General features: G+C 41.7%; 2 protein-coding genes across 2 annotated transcripts in view; one reads left to right on the top strand and one right to left on the bottom strand.

Moving 5' to 3' along the window:
• Positions 1-5,924, bottom strand: part of LOC137641465 (uncharacterized) — a 48,591-nt gene extending 42,667 nt beyond the window's left edge. The window contains exon 1 of the mRNA XM_068374048.1: positions 5,764-5,924. The gene's annotated coding sequence lies outside the window, so the exon portion shown is untranslated. The remainder of the gene's footprint in view (positions 1-5,763) is intronic.
• Positions 5,925-6,602: 678 nt separating this feature from the next.
• RfC38 (replication factor C subunit RfC38) overlaps positions 6,603-21,328 on the top strand; it is a 76,668-nt gene continuing 61,942 nt past the window's right edge. Inside the window, exons 1-3 of the mRNA XM_068374046.1 lie at positions 6,603-6,837; positions 11,706-11,843; positions 20,922-21,090. Coding sequence (XP_068230147.1) covers positions 6,751-6,837; positions 11,706-11,843; positions 20,922-21,090 — 394 coding nt within the window. The 5' untranslated portion in view covers positions 6,603-6,750. The remainder of the gene's footprint in view (positions 6,838-11,705; positions 11,844-20,921; positions 21,091-21,328) is intronic.

Below are 21,328 nucleotides of genomic sequence, written 5' to 3'. Positions count from 1 at the left end.
GCGTGAGCTTTCGATCTTTGACCAGATGAGGAGGTCCCTTGCGATCTAGAACAACTTCCACGAATGAGTCCCTCCCTGCTTGGAGATGTAAGCCAAGGCTGTGGTGTTGTCAGAGTCCACCTCCACCACCTTGTTAAGCTGGAGGGACTTGAAGTTTATCAAGGCCAGATGAACCGCCAACAACTCCTTGCAATTGATGTGAAGTGTCCTTTGCTCCTGATTCCATGTTCCCGAGCATTCCTGTCCGTCCAAAGTCGCACCCCAGCCCTTGTCTGATGCGTCCGAGAGGAGACGGCGGTCGGGTTTCTGAACAGCCAAAGGTAGACTTCCTTGAGAAGAAAGCTGTTCTTACACCACGCGAGAGTAGGCCTCCTCTCTTCGGAAACAGGAACTGAGACCGTCTCTAGCGTCATGTCCTTTATCCAGTGAGCAGCTAGATGATACTGAAGGGGGCGGAGGTGGAGTCTCCCTAACACGATGAACAGGGCCAGCGATGAAAGTGTCCCTGTTAGACTCATCCACTACCTGACTGAGCATCGGTTCCTTCTCAGCATGCTCTGGATGCATTCTAGGGCTTGGAAGATCCTTGGGGCCGACGGAAAAGCCCGAAAAGCTCGACTCTGAAGATCCATACCCAGGTAGACAATGGTCTGGGATGGGACGAGCTGGGACTCCTCAAAATTGACCAGGAGGCCCAGTTCCTTGGTCAGATCCATAGTTCATCTGAGAATCTCCAGACAGCGACGACTTGTGGGAGCTCTTAAAAGCCAGTCGTCTGACGGAGCCGGACACAAGATCATGGTACTGCTGCACAGTCTGTGAACTGTCAACCATGGGGAAGCGAGGAAGTACAGTGACAACCCGAAGCTGTCTAGACTGTCTGGGTCGTACAGACAACTCCTTATCGGGTTGCTGAGGTTGCCGCACTGCGTCACAACAAGTCACTTCTGCTGGTTGTTGAACGTCTTCCCAGTGACACACTGACTCCGTAAACAAAAAATCCTCTAACAAGGACTAAGCTTGGACTGCATGTCTTGCAACACAGCTCAAGGTCTATGGGAGCAGGTGTGGTAACAGACGGGGTTAGCGACTGAAGTGGAACCATTACCTTCCCTGGAAGCATGTTATGCTTAAATAAAAGTCCATAGGAGGCTACGCAGCTAAAGGCTCCTCTCCAAATGACAGAGTCCTCAAGGGAATATCAGAAGGAGGGAGAATAGCACTTTCTCATCTACAGGAACCATATCCGAGAAAAGCTAAGTTCTCTCGGTGAGGGTTTCACTGGTGCAAAAGCAGCAGACTAGAAGGCAACGTTATGAAACTGCTTGACAGTCTAGTGAGTTGGAAACAACCAAAGATGTGTGACTGAGAAGCATGCGGTAAGGTATGCAGAGCATGCTGTATGTAGAGCATGCTGTAAGGTAAGCAGAGCATGTTGCATGGCGTGTGGCTTATGCTGCATGGGATGAGGCTCATGCTGCATGGGATGAGGCTCATGCTGCTTAAAAGAAATCTGAACCTGACACTAATCTAGCTGTCCGAGGATTACCTGGTGAGACATCAGTCTCTTTACCAGAGAGTTTTACCAGATTTCCCCGGGCCACCACGTGACACAATTGGTAGTAATTCATTCAAATTACCTCTAATGAGTCAATATGGATAAATATCAACACAACATCGTGTTCAAATAGAAAAAAATTTCTACCTCATACTTGGGATCGAACACTAGCCCCTTCTAATGAAATTAGAATGTAAATTTATTAATAAAACATTAAAAAAAAGAATACAAGTGAGTATTATTGATTGTTCCATTTAATGTTTTTTTTTTTTATTTATTTATTTTTTTTTTTTTTTTTTTTTCAAGTTGTAAGCTGATGGGATAAGCTCTTGGCTTTCATATAGCCCACGGCTCAAAAACTGAGATAGATAGCTGCTAGCGGAAAGTCAACCCTTTAAGAAGTGATAAACCTGTCTCTTGAAGACAAGAAGGTTGTAGGAATCAGTGTTATTGTATTATATACAAATAAAAAATTATCTAGGGAAATTTTGATGAAAATGGGGTAATTTCGTGGACGAATCTAAGGTAATTTGTCCAACTTGACCTGGCAGCACTGTCAAGAGTTGCGCTTGCCTCAAGGGTTGAGGTGGCTGCGCAGAGAGAGGCTCTTGACTCACGAGTTGAGGTTCTTGAGGTGCTTGCCTCGAGAGTTGAGGTTCTCGCCTCGAGGAAAGTGGAGGTGGTTGCTGCGAGAGTTGAGGTGGCTGCCTCAAGGATGGTAGAGGTTGTCGTACCTCAAGAGGTTGCTGCCTCGAGGGTGGTTGTAATGCAAGATACTCCTGCCTCAAGGGTAGAGGAGGTTGTAAGGCATAAGGCTCCTGCCCCCATTGTTGAGGAGGTTGCTGCGTGGTAAGAGGCTCCTGCCTCAAGGAAAGTGGAGGTTGCTGCACAGCGCTGGTATCTGGCAACTCCCAACGCGGCAGCTCACGCATGGAGGTAGCTTGAGGAACCTCAACCTCATACGTCTGGCAGATTGTACTGCGCAGAGGAGGAGGAGCGTTCGCAGGAGGAGGTGTATTAACCTTCTCTGCCTGAAACTCCTGCATCAACACCGCAAGCTGAGACTGCATTGTCTGCAGCATAGACCACTAGAGTTTAAGAAAGACAACAACAAACGGAGCTACTGTCCGTTGAGACTGAGGGTCTAAAACAGCTGGTGCGGCAACAGACGGAGCTACTGCCTGTTGCGATACCACCTTGCCTCTCTGGGAGGTGTGCAGTTGTCGTACTGCAGCAAGTCCGAACTGACCCAGGGCTAATGGCTACACCTAGGAGTTGGACTTGTGCGGAAGGGACCGACTTGCACTTAAAAGCTGCAAGATTTGGTCCATGGTTTCTGCGAGAAACCTCTTCCGAAGACGAGGAATAAAAGGGCTCTCTCGTCTTTGTGTGGGTGGGGTGATCACGTCGGCAACGTGTGTAGATACACCCGAAACCACGGAGGGAAAAACGTCTGTTCGTCGATCAAGGCCTGCTGAACCCATAAGTCCTTCGACATTACTTCTCCCCTGGGCTTGGGAGCTTGTAAGAGGTCCCAGACTAGGCGAACAACTGGCACGAACAGACGAACCCTCGAACGCAACACTGTAACACTTTGCGCTTATCACTTATCACTTTTGATTTTCTGTTTGCACTTATTTCACTGAACTCGAAACTTTAAGTGGTTTGTACCTGAAACACGCAATTCTATCCTTCCTTAAAAGTTAGTAATTGCGAAAACAGAATTACAATGTAACAGAAAAATCTAATGAAAGATAAATAATTCAGTGGCTGGAAAGAGACTAAACACTAGATCAAATAAACTACGTTTAAAATCTCTCACCGCATAAAGCTTGAGAACAAGAATAAAACTCTATAAACGTTTACCTTCTTCCCCTAAAGAGACTAGGGAGAAGAGCAAAAACGATAACAACGTTACTCGCTTGAACGAAACGTTTATCCTCCTCTCTCTCCCTCCGTCTCTATCTCTCTCTCTCTCTTGACTTAGAACCTGAGAGAAGAGCCCAATCATATATATCGTTAAAACATATTATTGTTAAAGGAAAAAAACTGAAAGATTTCCCAAATAAAAAGTTCCTTTATTAAAATTAAAACCATTAAGCTAAGAAAGAATGAACAAAACGCTAGAAACGGTTTACTCTTACTGCAACGTGACACCGTGAAAATTCTCTCTCTATCGTAACGATAGAGCGCAAGTTGAACGTTCTGAACGTCAACAACTGCAGAGACAAAACAAAACGTTAGTTCAACTTTGAAAACAGTACGAGACTATCAAAGAAATTCTTTCAAAAACATTAAAATAGCATAATATGTTAACAGGTAAAACCGAAATGACGGGCTCAATGTTAATTAACTTCGGTACCAAGAAAAGACCGCCTACTATTAGGAAAGGTCGAATATAAACAAATATAAAAATTAATTTTAATAAGTTTATAATAAAAGGAAGTTAATCGAAGAGGCCTATAAAAGGCGGAGAGATATAAAATAAATCTATAACTTTTGTTAAGCAAAATTAAGAAAGAGAGTCTATACTCTCTTAGACACCAACACTTCCGTCTAAGGGAAGGGTCGGCCATTTAAAAGTGAAAGAGAGTTCATACTCTCTTCGTCACCATAATTAATCAAATTAATTCCAAAAACTAGCTAAGCTAATGATAAAACTTCCTGAATAGCGAAAGCTAAACTCTAGAGCAAATACATCACCAAATCGTGAGCAAAAACTCCAGAATCAACAGCGTATCCATGTAGGTCTAGCCGGAGGCACGACAGAGGAAAAATTGAGGTGGTGTCAACAAGAAGTACTGCAGTACCTGGCCACAGGTGGCGCTGGTGAGTACACCCCCCTCTTGTATAGCGATCGCTGGCGTATCCCTTCCGTAGAATTCTGTCGGGCAACGGAGTTGACAGCTACATGATTATCGGGTAAGATTAATATTGAAAAATGGGTGTTTTAAGTTGTTTAGGTATATGGTGCCATCTTCACGTCTCAGCTGCTGAAAACATGCACCGGCAGCACCATGGTTGATGCTCCCATTACCCTGTTCGAATTTTGGAATTATTGAACTCTGATTGGATAAAAAAAGGCCCTTCGGCAATTTCCTAGGGTCAGATTAGGTTGTTTCAAACTACTGTGCCCGCCAATTAGTTCAGTATTACGCCACTAAAGCACTGCTAGATTGATCAAATCGTCATCTACAATAAATTCTAGGAACTATGGGAGCAAGAAAGAGTGTATCAGGGGAAAGAGCATAGCCGACTTATGAATCTTAAGGCAAATTTCATGATTTCATAGAAAATTATATACAGCATCTTTCTCGTAAGTACATACCCAGGGTGTTAGGAACATTATGAATAGTTTGGGGGGTTAAGTATGATAACAGCCATGTCCCATAACTTCCCTATTTTCAACCCTATTGCTAAGAATACAGCAACCACCAGCATCCCCTGTAAGGTAAGTAGATAAGGACGTGGCCTGTAGGTCAGGTTAGGTAGAGAAGTATAAGTTGCATGGTATTTTATGCATGTGTTCCTGTCCGCCGTTATACAAAGGCACCACAGTTTTTATTCTATAAGATTTATTTCTGTATTAATACACTGAATTAAATTAATTAATTATTCATATGCCTGACAAGACCTAGTCAGGGTCTGCAGCCCACTGGCTCTCATGGACCAGCCACACTGAAGGGTAGATATTCTGATAATCGATATCTTATACTTTCCACAACAACACTATGTTTTGTTTAGGCCTAAAGAACTAATCACGGAGCTTTTGTATATCAGTGGCCAGTTCCTCCAGCGTGGATTAAAAATGGACGTCAACTAACCTAAACTCCCCCCCCAACCTAACCTACAAGCTGTGTCTTTACCTACTTATCTAAGGGGGCTAATGCCTCCCTTGCGACCACCATTACACCGCCATATTCTAAATTATCAATAATAATACCTACAGGTGGGCGCTATCATACATACACCGCCTAATCACAATATACACAAAGTATTTTCTTATTGCCATAGAATTATCAAGATTTTTTGAAAAGTAAGTTGCCCCACACTGTAGGCCAAGTTAAGGCTTTTGTAAAGTGGCTTAGGCCTAAACATTCGTATGATAATTGTAGTGTATATAATACAATAAGATAGAAAACAAATTAATAAAACTAGACTGACACATTATACAAGAGATGCACAATTGAATAAGATCAGCTTACCTTGTCATAATGGAATAACGTTGGCCTCTCAATTTCATAGGCCTACGTATCTCTTAATTTTGATGTGGGTAGGTACGACCGTAGGGGTTGTTTTGGAAAGAGGAAAAAATAAAATGCACATGATGTTTACCGGGTTCGTTCTTTAAAACGTAAATTACCAAAATAATTTAACGATTTTCACTACTAACACTACAGTTGGTGTTATTGGTAACTCCATTAGTAGTGATTGAAGCATTTTAATTGATGTTATTAAGAAGAACCTATCTCAGAATTTTGATATTATTATGAATAAAAAATTCTCAAAATCTCCAGCGTGATGGGAGTACTTAAAGCAATCAACATGATGCCAGTGCTGTGTTTTTATTTCTTATTTAGTTATGAAAAATGTAGAAAAAAACTAGCTAGGTAGGATATTTAACGATGAAGTGTATATGTCGAAATAAGTTAGCATTCATGGAAATAACAGCGTATTAAACATTTTTATGCCAATAAACATAAAATTTCTTGCATTCTAATATATTTCAAATAGTAACCAGAACAATCTAACCAGTAAAGTACCCAATAGTGAAAATTAACCAAATTATATAGAAAAGGGTCAGGATAATTTTCAATTTAGGATATGGAAAACGGTCCCTTGTTCCCGCGAATCCACGATTTTCCTAATGTTATATGCTTTACAAATAACTTTCACTTGAAGTATATTACATTCATCAGGAGGTTTTTTGCAAATAGAATGAATTAGAATTAACTTTATAATATACTTTAAAGATATAATTAAATAGTTTAATGATATTTAATTTGCATCATATTCTCGGCGTATACCCAAAAAGTAATGTTTTGATTCAGTCAAGTTCAAGTACTAATTGAAGCCAAAACAACCCGGGACAAACTTGAGTTGATTTCTTAGGCTGTCAACCAAGGAGTTCTTTCAAGTTAACTGTGTTTTCTTCAGCACTGATAAAAGTTCGTCTTACAACTGTTGTGACAATGAGTTTGTGGGTTGACAAGTATCGTCCTAAGGAATTAGACAAACTAGACTACCACAAGGACCAGGCGAAACATCTCAAGAAAATGGTAAGGCCGAGACAATCTTTGTTCTAAAATTATATAGTTGTTGAATGTATTTTCTTAAACTCGTACTGATAAGCAAAGGTAAATGTATCATCTGAGAATCACAATTCAAAAGCTAAATCAAGGTCGAAGAATTCGATATAAGGCATAATGAAGCAATTAAGTCTTTATTGTTTATATATGACATATCTGTGTTGACGTTACTGTTTTTAGAATGATTTATTGTTAATTTGATCTCATTATTTATTTCCTTGTTTCCTTTCCTCACTGGGCTGTATTTTCCTAATGGAGCCCTTGGGCTTGTAGCATCTTGCTTTTCCAACTAGGGTTGTGCTTGGCTAGTAATAATAATAATAATAAGGTATTATGATAATGTATGATAGCGACCACCTTGTATGTATGATGACGGCCGACTAAGAATATGGTAGTGTAAGGGGGGTCGCAGGAGACGTCAGCCCCCTATTTAGGCAAGTAGGTAAGGACACGGCTTGTACGTTAGGTTAGGGGGGGGGGAGTTTATGTTAGTTGGTCTCCATTTTTTAGGCACGATGGAAGAATTGGTCGCTGATATACAAATACTCCGAAGCAATTTTTACCAGACAATTTGGGTGTCAGACTACGGTGATATATGTATATCCTATCACTTAACCCTGTGATCAGTGAAACATCATGTTCCATAGCCTATACAATACTTTCATAGAAACCTATACAGCAGTCTTACTTATTGAGATTAGGACAACGCCTCCGAAAACCCTAACCTAAACCGGTAAGACACTAGAGTATGTCTTTTCTCATGGAACATTGTTGTATCTTTGCCTGATGAAAGGTTAAATTATTATGGGTGAACATAGAATATATATCTTCAACCTTTATTTATTTATTGATACATGAATACAAATCATCCTTTATTAGTAGTATGATTTTAGCAAAGCAGAAATGATTGTTTAAACTTTTATTGTGGGAAACCTATCTGCTGCCAAGTGGAAAGTAGGCCCTGTCCACTCATCAGGTAGAGCAACCCTTGCGTTGATTTTGGCCTCAGTTCAGTTCTGTATACAGTACATGCTACTCTGCTGCACCTTAACCTGGTTGTTGTAATCTTTAGCTTTTTCTTTGAGATTGAATAAATGTGCTGGCAGATTGTCATGTTTATGGGATACCAATGGAAGAAGCCAAGGACGTGCAATGTTTCCTGATAACTGTAATTGTTAATAGTTTATATATGACATATCTGTTTTGACGTTGTTACTGTTTTTAGAATGATTTATTGTTAATTTGTTCTCATCATTTATTTATTTCCTTATTTCCTTTCCTCACTGGGCTATTTTTCCTTATTGGAGCCCTTGGGCTTATAGCATCTTGCTTTTCCAATTAGGGGTATAGCTTGGCTAATGATATTAATACTAATAATGTGATCGTTTTCTGTGCTACCTGCCGATATGTAATATTCTTGTTCATGATGGGCAGCATGGCTGTTGGTGGTCTACCCTCATGAGTGTCGTCTTAAAATAATGACAATGTGAACCTAAGAAAGTTGGTTTTACTTAGATGTCACTGGTGCTTTGTTGGCGAGTGTGAGGGGAACAGTGCCGCCTTTCTTTTTTTCCTTCGTTGTCGTCCCAAACCCAGATACAGGCTAATTTCGTATCACCTGGTTTTACTGCATCCTCAAGAGGTTCTGTAGTCTCTACCTAAGTGATAGCATCATCATTGGTGTGCACAACCCTCTTTAAAAGATGAACTTGGAGTTCTTCCTTCTTCTATGTCTCATTTTCATTGGTGTTTGCTGCAACTTTCAAGAAAAGAGTAGATGTCATTGAAGAAATCAAGGAAAAGTGAAAGACGCTCAAAGGGATTCGCCTACGTGTGGCTTCTACCATTTCTACCCCCTGTTGGAGAGACAGTGATGTATTGAGAAAGTTCTGTTTGGGAAGGAGACCCTAGTATGTCTTGCCTTGTTCTCGAGGTGAGATGATACTTACTGGGAACATTCCTATCTCCGAGTAAATGTATTGTTACTTAGTTCAAGTGTGTGCTAAGCATGCCCAACCTTATAGATCGAGCTCGTCCTGCTGCTAGTAGGCATCAAGGGCACTGCCATTATTTCCTTCTATGGACAATTAACTGATATCTGTGTGTGTGTGTGCGTGCACGCGCCCGCTTAGACCTACCTATCCCTCATTTAGCAGTAATATTGGCACACGTGCCAGGATGGGATTATCGTGTCCTATTGGTAACTTCTGTACCTGGTGATAGTGAGTGTGACTGGAGTTCGAGTTCCACTCAAATTAATTGGACAACAGTGCCAGAGATATCAAGATCAAGGATAAGAAATTTAACAGACCATAAGTTCCTGTCCAACAAATTAGGACCAGAGAGAAGTACAGTACTTGAAATAAGGTAGAATGATTGTAAGTAGGTCGAGGACAGTGGCTCCTCAACATCCTGATCTCAGCATTGACAATGTTTCTTTAACTCTGTATGACTCTTAAAATTTTAGGTGTGATTCTCGAGAAACATTATATCTGTATCTTCTTCAATTGCACAAAAAATTGGTCAGGTGATCAATCTATTCTGAAGAAGTGTTTTAATTCTTTCATTCTACCTTGTTTTGAGTATTGTTCTCCCTGGTCTTCATCTGCTGAATCTCATCTTAATTTGTAAGACAGGAACTTATGGTCTGTATTTCTTATTCCTGATCTAAATATTAATTTCAGTTAGTTTCTTATGCATCTTGCATAATACCTTTCGTAATTCTGACCTTCCTTTGCATTCAGATCTTCCCGGACCGTATTATCGTGTTTGTAAAACTAGGTATGCAGTTAATTCTGATAGTCATGCTTTCTCCATGATGAGGCTCAATACTAAACAGTATTCTAGAAGTTTTATTTCAGCTTTGACCCAAGTTGTGGAATGATCTTCCTAATCATGTAGTTGAATCGGTGGAACTTCACAAGTTCAAACTTGAAGCTAGGGATTTTATGTTGAACAGGTTGACATAAGTCTTTTTATAGTTTGTATATGAAAGATACGTTTTAATGTTATTTGTTATCTTAAAATATTTTAATTCATTACTTCTCATGTAGTTTATTTATTTCCCTATTTCCTTCCCTTACTTGGCTATTTTTTCCCTGTTAGAGCCCTTGGGCTTCTAGCATCCAGCTTTTCCAACTAGTGTTGTAGCCTTTGCATTCAGATGGAATAAATGTGCTGGCAGATTGTTGTGTTTGAGGGAAACTAATGGAAGATGTCAAAGATGTGCAATGTTTCCTGATAACTGTAAATAATACTAGAAAATATTGATGTAGAAGCCTATTGATGCAAAAATCTACAAATATGATTATAAAAAATGCTTGAAGAAAATTATTAGGAATAAAGTATTTCAGTCTTTTATGAATAAGTGGGAATTTGTGGCCAAATATTGATTGATTTGTTCATTTGTAAAAGAGGGGTGTTTGTCTCTGTGGAACATAGAAGTATAGAGATAATATACAGTATAATTTTGTACTGTACTGTGTTTCTTTCTGTAGCATATTAGAAGAACCTTATTCTCATCTTGTATATTGGATGTGAATTTGAGCCTGTTGTAGTAATACATGTACAGAAGTAAAATTTGTGTTCAGTTCTTGAAGATTATTTACTGTATAGATGACTATTGGCTAGGAAAGATAGCTAGTAGTTTTATGCTGTGATTCTAAATATTTGTCAATGGATCTATTTAGGGTATGGGAGCTAGATGTTTTTGTATTTAGTTGTACATGATAGATTCATTATCAGAAAAACAAAGTTTGAAGGTAAGTTGATGAAAGTATTGAATGTGTTTATTATGGGAGAGGGAGAGTTGAAAAAGAAAAGACAGACCTTTTTAATTCTAAATGCTATGTGTGTGTGAGATTGTATAAACAAGAGATTAAATGTAGCTTGTGCAGTTAATGTACATGGTTGAAGGTGCTGCTGATATTTTATATCTGCATTTAAAGTGACTGTGCAGATGCACATAGTTTTTTAAGTTGACCATTTGACTTTGATAACGATACAAATTCGTAGTACTGTTCATGTATGCCAATGAATATCATCTAATCTTGATGTTGAAGAGAAGTGAATAGTCTCAATTTTTGACATATTAACCCTTTTACCCCCAAAGGATGTACTGGTACGTTTCACAAAACACATCCCTTTACCCCCATGGACGTACCAGTACGTCCTTGCAAAAAACTGCCATTTATAATTTTTTTTTTGCATATTTTTGATAAATTTTTGAGAAACTTCAGGCATTTTGCAAGAGAATTAGACCAACCTGACCTCTCTATGACGAAAATTAAGGCAGTTAGAGCAATTTAAAAAATATATACTGCAAAATGTGCTTGGAAAAAAAGTAACCCTTGGGGGTTAAGGGTTGGAAAGTTCCAAATAACCTGGGGGTAAAAGGGGTAAGTGATGAATCTCGTTTTATTTTGTAATACAGTAAATAATGTTAATTTCATTATATTTAGAATTCTGCTTTTACATCAAGCTGACACTTGTGTAGCAGATGCCAAACAGTTATGTGCAAATACTTTTATATGATAAAATTTACATGAGAAAATGCATTTATTGAATGCTATATTATGTTTATAGTGTAAAATTCTATAAAAGGCAAAGTTCCTTGTGTGCATTGCTGTTACCCTTTAAAATTTCCCCTTTTATTCTATAATTCTTTTAGAAATGTATAAGAGAGTTAGTGTAACTTCTTAGATGAAACCACTTGTTTGAAAGAAAATTATACAGAAATGTAAGTACTGTATCAGTTTTAGGTAGAATTTTAGGCTTCTCTTTATTCAAGTACGCTTGCTAGTACAGTATTTATGTGCATAAAAAAATTTTATTTGCAGGTTGAATGTGGTGACTTTCCTCACTTACTTGTGTACGGCCCCTCTGGGGCTGGCAAGAAGACACGTATCATGGCATTGCTGCGTGAACTTTATGGGCCAGGAGTAGAGAAACTTCGCATCGAACATGAAAATTTTGTTGTAAGTGTAAAAGTATATTGTCAGTTTTCATATTTTCATGATCAAAGATGTCTAAGATCTTAAGAAGCTAATCACTATCATGTATATTATTTCTTTTACCTCTAATACATCTGGTCAAATTCTAGTTGTAAGTAAAGAAAAGCTCCTACCTTTTCTTTGGCCATGATGCTTCAAAATTAGCTGAGAACGAACTTCGCACCATTCTTAGTCAACCTATTTGCTATGGTTATGCCTCAAAGACTCAAATTTGATTTAGGAGTCTGAAGTGGGAATTGTTTTTCTCTTCCTTCAGAACAAAAGAGATTTAAAGACACTTGTAGATTGTGCTTTGCAGCTTTTAAGAGTTGTTAAAGAAAACATTCAACGAAAAGGGTTTCTTTATTTCAAAAAGGGTAAGTCTAGTGGCTTTTCTGCTATTTCATCATACTTCATTGATAACACTGCTTCTATAGTCAAACCAAACGAAAGTGGCGGGTGAGGGAAGCTCTTTTCTCAATGTATCGTACTTACTCGCTGTTGCTAAACTGGAGTTTTTTCACAACTAATTGGTGAAGTACTTTATTCTAATTTTGAGCTTTCGCTGTGCAGGGTTTCTCTTCACACAAATCCTTGAACTTTTTTTGATAACGGATTCTTTGTTGATGACTTTTTGATAGTTTTTTGAATTTCCCTTTGACCAATTCAAAATGGCTGACCCTTCACAAGTCCCAAAATTTAGGAAGTGCAATGCTAGGGACTGTTCAAGGCGTCTTCCGAAGGCTTCTATCGACCCTCACACTGTTTGTTCCAATTGTCGGGATAAAACCTGTCAATTGGAAGATCGGTGTGAGGAGTGCGTTGGGCTTTCGGAATTCGATTTTATCGAATTCCAAAAGTATACACGTAGGCTAGAGAGAGATAGAGTTAGGAGAAGTTCTTCTCGTTCTATTGATATATCCTCTCCTCATGCCCCACAACCTATTCCTTCCCCTGTAGTGGTTGCTCCTAACCCCCCTCCTGGCACTCAGGAACCTTCGATGGCTGATATGATGCGTGCCATCCAGGCTCTGGGTGAGAGAGTTGAGTCCCTTGCTAGTGACCGTAATCAGCTCATGGCGGATGTGAAGGAGCTTAAGTGCAAAAGTGCAGTGGGAAGTGCTAAAGTGCCGAGTGATAGTGTTGTGGATAGTGTTGCGCTTGAGGGTTCGTCTGTTCGTGCCTGTCGTCCTCCTAGTCCGGGACCTCTTGCAAGCTCCCAAGTCCAGGGGAGAAGCAATGTCGTACGACAAATGGGTTCGAGAGGCTTTAATCAGCGAACAGACGTTCCCTCCGTGGTATCGGGCGTATCTACCCAAGATCGCTCCTACCTAACTAAGACGAGAGAGCCCATTTATACCTCGTCTTCGGAAGGTGTTTCTCGCAAGAAACCCTGGACCAAGGTCTCACGACCGTTAAAACGCAAGTCGGTCCCTTCAGCGCAAGTCCAACGGCCCGGTTGTAGCCACTGGGTCAGTTCGGACTCGCTGCCGTCATCCGATGACTGCTCACCGCCTAAGAGAGGCAAAGCGGTACCGCTTCAGACAGTAACACCGTCTGTCGCTGCACCTGCTCCCGTAGACCCTAAGTGGTCTCTACTGCAAGACATGCAGTCGAAACTGACGTCTCTTATGCAGGACTTTCGTGCGGAGAAGGTTGCTGCCGCACCAGCTAGTGCAGTACCTAGCCTACAACCTTCCACACGATCGGTTGTGCGTCCTGTGGACGCTGAGGTAACCTTCTCACGCACACCAGTTGAGAGAGTTCTGCCACCCATGCGTTCCAGTGTGATCTGCCAGCCGCATGTTGACGTTAAGCGACGCACGGAGGTCTCAGTTGACGTTCGAGAGGTTCAACAACCGTCAGAGTTGCTTTGTTTTGACGCGGTGCGTCAACCTCCGCAACCCAGTGTGGTTTCCACTGCGCACCCACATCAGTCCAGACAGTCTGGAGTAGACGCTGTGCGTCCCCGCGCTGCCATGGTTGTTGCCAGCTCACAGACTGGGCAGCAGTTCCATGACGTTGCGTCCGGCTCAGTCACGCATGCACCCGTGCGACCGGACTCAGCGAACCAGCCGTTACCCACTCCGTTGCCGTTTCCTCATCAGTTATCGGATGAGGGACTTTCTGATGATGATGTTGCTCCACACATAGATGAACCACAATCAGAATTGGACGAGCCTAAGTCTACTCAACCCTCTTTGGACTTTAGGAAAGTTTTGGCCATTTTCAAAGAGATGTTTCCGGACCAGTTTGTTTCTGTGGCTCCTCGTTCTCCTCCGTCAGAGTTTGTGTTAGGCATGCCGTCTACCACTCCTGCCTTTACTAGACTCGTCCTCGCACGCTCGTCCAAGAGAGCTTTGCGGGTTATAGGAGAATGGTTGCAGTCCAAGAAGAGTTTAGGGAAGACAGCCTTTACGTTTCCCCCTGCTAAACTCTCTTCTAGATCGAGCGTCTGGTATGCCACGGGAGAAGTTCTTGGCTTGGGAGTTCCTGCCTCTGCCCAGGGCGACTTCTCAAGCCTGGTAGACTCTCCCCGCCGCCTTGCCATGAGACGCTCAAAGATATGTTGGTCATCTTCGGACCTGGACCACCTTTTGAAAGGTATCTTTAGGGCCTTCGAAGTTTTTAACTTCTTAGACTGGTGTCTAGGAGCCCTAAGCAGAAAGATCTCTCTGACAGAGAAAGAGACTTCCTTGCTCATTATGTCCTGCATGGACAAGGCCGTACGTGATGGGTCTAATGAGCTTGCTGCATCATTTGTGTCCGGAGTCCTTAAAAAGCGTGAAAACCTATGCTCATTCCTTTCAGCTGGAGTTACACCGTGCCAGAGATCCGAGCTTCTTTTTGCTCCTCTTTCCAAGTGCCTTTTTCCAGAAGACCTGATTAAGGAAATAGCCGCTTCATTGATACAGAAGGACACTCACGATCTTGTTGCGTCCTCCGCTCGCAAAGCTACCCCTTTGCCTACCTTGTCAGCTAGACCAAGGATGGACACTCCAGCGTCCCGTTTTATTCCGCCCTTTCGTGGCAGAGCCTCCAGCAGAGGAGGTGCTCGTGCCGAAGGGAAACGAGGAAAGAAGAAAGGAACCAAGTCCTTTAAGGGCAGAGTCTGACTGCCAGCTTCTTCAGACAGCAGTGGGAGCCAGACTCAAGAACTTCTGGCAGACCTGGGAAAAGAGAGGCGCAGATGCACAATCTGTGAAGTTGCTCAGAGAGGGGTACAAGATCCCTTTTGTACGGAAACCCCCTCTAGCAACGTCTCCCATCGATCTCTCTCCCAGGTACAGAGAGGAAGACAAGAGACGAGCCTTGAAACAGGAAGTGTCTCTTTTACTAGAGAAGGGAGCGGTGGTCAAAGTCTCGGACCGTCAAACTCCGGGATTCTACAACCGACTCTTCTTGGTGTCAAAGAAGACAGGAGGGTGGAGGCCGGTGCTAGACGTCAGTGCTCTGAATGTCTTTGTCACAAAGCAGACGTTCTCCATGGAGACCACAAAGTCAGTCCTAGCAGCGGTCAAAAGGGAAGACTGGATGGTCTCTTTAGACCTAAGGGACGCCTACTTCCACGTCCCCATCCACCCGGACTCCCAACCTTTTCTGAGATTCGTTTTCGAAAAGGTTGTCTACCAGTTTCAAGCCCTGTGCTTTGGCCTAAGCACAGCTCCTCTTGTGTTTACGAGGCTTATGAGGAATGTAGCCAAATTCCTTCATTTAGCGGACATCCGAGCCTCCCTCTATTTGGACGACTGGCTTCTCAGAGCTTCTTCCAGTCGTCGCTGTCTGAAGGATCTAAAGTGGACTCTAGATCTGACCAAGGAATTGGGTCTCCTTGTCAATATGGAAAAGTCACAACTGGTCCCATCCCAAACTATTGTGTATTTAGGGATGGAGATTCACAGTCTAGCTTTTCGGGCTTTTCCGTCGGCCCCCAGAATAAGCCAAGCCCAGTTATGCATCCAGAACATGCTGAAGAAGGAACGATGTTCAGTCAGGAAGTGGATGAGTCTGATAGGGACGCTATCATCCCTGGAACAATTTGTGTCATTAGGAAGACTACACCTCCGTCCTCTTCAATACCATCTAGCATTTCACTGGAAAAAGGACAAGACGCTAGAAGCGGTCTCGATCCCCGTTTCCGAGAAGATGAAGTCTTGCCTGACTTGGTGGAAGGACAGTATCAACCTAAGAGAGGGTCTTCCCCTGGCTGTTCAGACTCCCAACCACGTTCTCTTCTCGGACGCATCGGACGTAGGCTGGGGCGCGACATTAGACGGTCGGGAATGTTCGGGAGTATGGAACTCGAGTCAAAGGATAATGCATATCAACTGCAAGGAGCTACTGGCAGTACATCTGGCCTTGAAAAGCTTCAGGTCTCTCCTTCGAGGCAAAGTGGTGGAAGTGAACTCGGACAACACCACTGCCTTGGCGTACATCTCCAAGCAAGGAGGGACCCATTCACTGACGTTGTACGAGATCGCAAGGGACCTGCTCATCTGGTCAAAAGGTCAAAACATATCACTAGTAACGAGGTTCATCCAAGGCAACTTGAATGTCATGGCAGATTGTCTCAGTCGGAAGGGGCAAGTAATTCCAACGGAATGGACCCTCCACAAGGATGTATGCAAGAGACTTTGGGCCACTTGGGGCCAACCAACAATAGATCTCTTTGCAACCTCGATGACCAAGAGGCTCCCAATATATTGCTCACCAATCCCGGACCCAGCAGCAATACATATAGATGCCTTTCTCCTAGATTGGTCGCATCTAGATCTATACGCATTCCCACCGTTCAAGATTGTCAACAAGGTACTGCAGAAGTTCGCCTCTCACGAAGGGACAAGGTTGACTCTAGTTGCTCCCCTCTGGCCCGCGAGAGAATGGTTCACCGAGGTACTTCGATGGCTAGTAGACGTTCCCAGAAGTCTTCCTCTAAGGGTGGACCTTCTACGTCAGCCACACGTAAAAAAGGTACACCAAAGCCTCCACGCTCTTCGTCTGACTGCCTTCAGACTATCGAAAGACTCTCGAGAGCTAGAGGCTTTTCGAAGGAGGCAGCCAGTGCGATTGCTAGAGCAAGGAGAACATCCACCCTTAGAGTCTACCAATCGAAGTGGGAAGTCTTCCGAAACTGGTGCAAGTCAGTATCTGTATCCTCGACCAGTACCTCTGTAGCTCAAATAGCTGACTTTCTCTTATACCTAAGAAAAGAACGATCACTTTCAGCTCCCACTATCAAGGGCTACAGAAGCATGTTGGCATCGGTCTTCCGGCATAGAGGCTTAGATCTTTCCAACAATAAAGATCTACAGGACCTCCTTAAGTCTTTTGAGACCACGAAGGAGCGTCGTTTGGTTACACCTGATTGGAATTTAGACGTGGTACTAAGATTCCTCATGTCAGACAGGTTTGAGCCGCTACAATCAGCCTCCCTGAAAGATCTCACCTTAAAGACACTTTTCCTGGTATGCTTAGCCACAGCTAAAAGAGTCAGTGAGATTCATGCCTTCAGCAAGAACATCGGATTTTCGTCAGAAAAAGCTACATGTTCTCTACAACTTGGTTTTCTAGCCAAAAATGAGCTGCCTTCTCGACCTTGGCCGAAATCGTTCGATATTCCCAGCTTATCGAATATGGTAGGCAATGAACTAGAAAGAGTCTTATGCCCTGTGAGAGCTCTTAAGTTCTATTTAAAACGAACTAAACCTTTACGAGGCCTATCTGAAGCTTTATGGTGTTCAGTTAAGAAACCATCTTTGCCTATGTCAAAGAATGCTTTATCCTATTTTATCAGACTGTTAATACGAGAAGCTCATTCCCATCTGAGTGAGGAAGACCAAGCATTGCTGAAGGTAAGGACACACGAAGTTAGAGCTGTCGCAACTTCCGTGGCCTTTAAGCAAAATAGATCTCTGCGAAGTATAATGGACGCAACCTATTGGAGAAGCAAGTCAGTGTTTGCGTCTTTTTATCTAAAGGATGTCCAGTCTCTTTACGAGGACTGCTACACACTGGGACCATTCGTAGCAGCGAGTGCAGTAGTGGGTGAGGGCTCAACCACTACAATTCCCTAATTCCATACCCTTTTAATCTTTCTCTTGAAATGTTTTTATTGTTGTTTTTTGGGTTGTCCGGAAGGCTAAGAAGCCTTTCGCATCCTGGTTGATTTGGCGGGTGGTCAAAGTCATTTCTTGAGAGCGCCTAGATTAGGGGTTTTGATGAGGTCCTGTTGTATGGGTTGCAACCCTTGATACTTCAGATCCTAGGGGTCGATCAGCATCCTAAGAGGATCGCTAGGCTCCGTAAGGAAGACGTACTTAAAAGGCAGAGTAATTGTTCAAGTCGACTTCCTTACCAGGTACCTATTTATTTTGTTTTTGTTATTTTGATAACTTCTAAAATGAAATAAAAACTCTTAGCTCATAAAAGTGTAAACATATATTGCTGGTCTCTACCCACCCCCCCTGGGTGTGAATCAGCTATATAATCACCGGCTAAGTTAAATATTGAAAAATGTTATTTTGATTATAAAATAAATTTTTGAATATACTTACCCGGTGATTATAAATTAAATGACCCTCCCTTCCTCCCCAATAGAGACGCAGTGGGACGAGGAGAAAATTGAGTCTTTGTTTACATTGAGTACTGGGTATCTGGACGACAGATGGCGCTGTTGGGCACACCCGCAACCTGTGTAGCGATCGCTGGCGAGTTTTTACCGTAGAGTTGTCTGTCGGGCAACAGAGTTGCAGCTATATAATCACCGGTTAAGTATATTCAAAAATTTATTTTATAATCAAAATAACATTTTTCTTATTTTATCCTAAGAATGCTTCAATTACTGCCTTTAAAAGTTAAGTTTCCCTAAATCGCCAGTTATAATGGTTGTTGTAAAATCTTTTATAGTTGAAAATCATCCAATTTCTATTCTTTTGACTAGAACCTAGACGTTGTACTAAAACTTAAGTCTGGTCCTGCGTATGAAAAATTATTTACATGAGGTTTAAGGAATTTACTTTTTAACTCTTGCTGCAGCAAAGTTAGTGACTAACAAGCCCCTTCTTTCCTTTGTCAAAAACCTGATTGGAGGTAATGTTTACAGTATTACAAAGCATGTTGTTCTTCCAGGCTTCAGAACTAAACTACTGGTAGTTTTATAAACAAGTTATTTTAACTATACTTTTCTTGTAATGACCTTTTAAGAATTTGCTATATATTTGGTAAGGCCTTAACAACCATGGGATCACATGGTTGGTTACTTCCTGTCTCCATTCAACACTTGTCCGTTGGCTAATATAGTGTGGGATTATGCATGAATGGTTTCCTGTTCTGCCTTGTGGAGATACCTAAAGAACTCCTTTGGCCCTCACTCTCCCAGGGAAATGAGCCATTCTCTATGCTGGTTATCATATAAGGTATCATTTTTTAGTTGGATCATCTCTAGAACTTTTTCCAGACGGAGAAGCTCCTCTCAGGAGTAGCCATCAAGGCTACTGCTCAGGCGTGAGCATAGTCTTTCGATGGAATGAGTCAGACTTCTCCTTCAAAGAGTTTCTTATGCTTGGGAGTGCTTCTGTTTTGTTGTTCTTTGTACCTCGTTGATACTTTGAGAAGGCCTCTGTTAGGATCTGACATGTAAAGTTGTCTGTGCTGCCTTAATTGGTGAAGAGATTAGGCAAATAACATGTTCTCTCTATCTTAGTCTCTCACTTTTAAGAGGTGTGGGAGTTCCTTGGTCTAGTGCTGGCACACTTGACAAAACTCAGATCCTGCTGGAGCATGGCTCCAGGTTCGACTCTTCTCCATACTATCTGTATGTGAAGCATATTGTGTTATGAGAGAAGGGGCCTTTTGTCCCGTGAGGGCTTGTAGTGCTGTCTGAAGAAGTCGGCGACACTTCCTTAGCAGGGGCAGAATCAAGAAAGAGGTCTCTAGAACATGATCTCTTTCTTACTTCTTATCTTTGAGAGAGTCTAAGTTCCAGCTAGGACACTTGCAAAGCTAGGGCTAGGCCCCACCCTTGACTTCTAGAGGAGTCCTACAGTCGGCCAGGGGTGTGATGACTGGAGTGAGTATGCTCCAGACCATCTTCAGGGCCATTATCTAACAGGAGTACCTGCAAGATCCTAGATGCCTTGGCGCTTTGTCTTGTAGTGGTTGCTCAAGAAGGGCTGTAGTTAACCCAGATCCCATACAGGGAGGTAAACGTTTTTTCTATGGTAACGTACAGGTGTAAATCTGGAATGGAGGTGGAATAATTGGATCTTCTCCTCCATTCTTGCTGCTTCTGTCGTATGGACAAAGTGATCAAAGCATTACTGACTGTATCAGACTTAATTCTAGTAAACTACCCTTCTGAGCTCTCATTCTTTAAATCCTTGAGAAGTTCTCCTCCATGCTCCCTAGATGAGGGGAAGCATGATGAAATATATACCATCCCTTTGGTCATCATATGCCAGGTATATTTTTCCGGACTGTGATCCCCTTTTGACCACGTAACAATGCTTTTGGACAAGCCAGGTCCCATCAACTTATTCATCCCAATGATAAACATAATAGGAGGTTGCCGGAGTCATCTCCATTGCCCTTGCATGGGACAAGGTTGATTGATGTTTCCAGGGAAGAAAAAGAACCTACCAGTTCAGTTCTAGGGGGCTGCCGACCCACCAAACCGTTGTAGCTTAGCTATTAATAATAATAATAATAAAAAACGATGGTTTGTATCTGTGTAGGGGCAAATAACAAATTTTTTGAGTAATTTGTGATTTTCCTAGCCATAAAATCCTTGGTCCTTTATGCCACCCCTCCTAGTCCTGATCCAGAAGGATATAAGTGAAGAGACTGACATTTAAAGGGACAGGGGTCATTGCCATGGTTAACTACCTCGGTAACAATCTTAATGGTTGGTCAAGGTAATGCTGAAAATAATATCCCTATGTAAACAACACAAGTTTGTGTAGCTAGGAAAAATACAAATTACTTTTAGAAATTTTTAATTTTTTGCATGGATTTTTGTATTTGGTACAGTATTGATACAGCATACAAATCATTGTTTTTCGACAGACCCCGTCAAAAAAGAAATTGGAAATAATTACTATTGCTAGTAACTACCATATTGAAGTGAATCCGAGTGATGTTGGTATTTATGACAGAGTCGTAATTCAAGAGCTCATTAAAAATATTGCATCTTCTCAGCAATTGGATGTGGGTGGCAATCAGCGAGAATTTAAAGGTGAGTTCTTATTATACATTATGATTTTAATTTATCATACCCTCATTCCATTTTACTGTAGTAGTGTTAATAAATCCTTCATTGGAACTTTGAGAGAGTTTTCATTTGGATTAAGAACTTTTTCTTTGTCATAATACTTGAATAATGAATTTGTTTAGAAACCTATAGTACAGATTTATTCCTATGCGGATACAAACTTCTGAGTCATTTATATGGGTTACTTCTATTTTTGTTTTCT

Source organism: Palaemon carinicauda, chromosome 5 (genome assembly GCF_036898095.1).
Source record: "Palaemon carinicauda isolate YSFRI2023 chromosome 5, ASM3689809v2, whole genome shotgun sequence".
Taxonomy (NCBI): Eukaryota; Metazoa; Arthropoda; class Malacostraca; order Decapoda; family Palaemonidae; genus Palaemon; species Palaemon carinicauda.
This window is presented reverse-complemented; position numbering and strand designations above follow the sequence as displayed.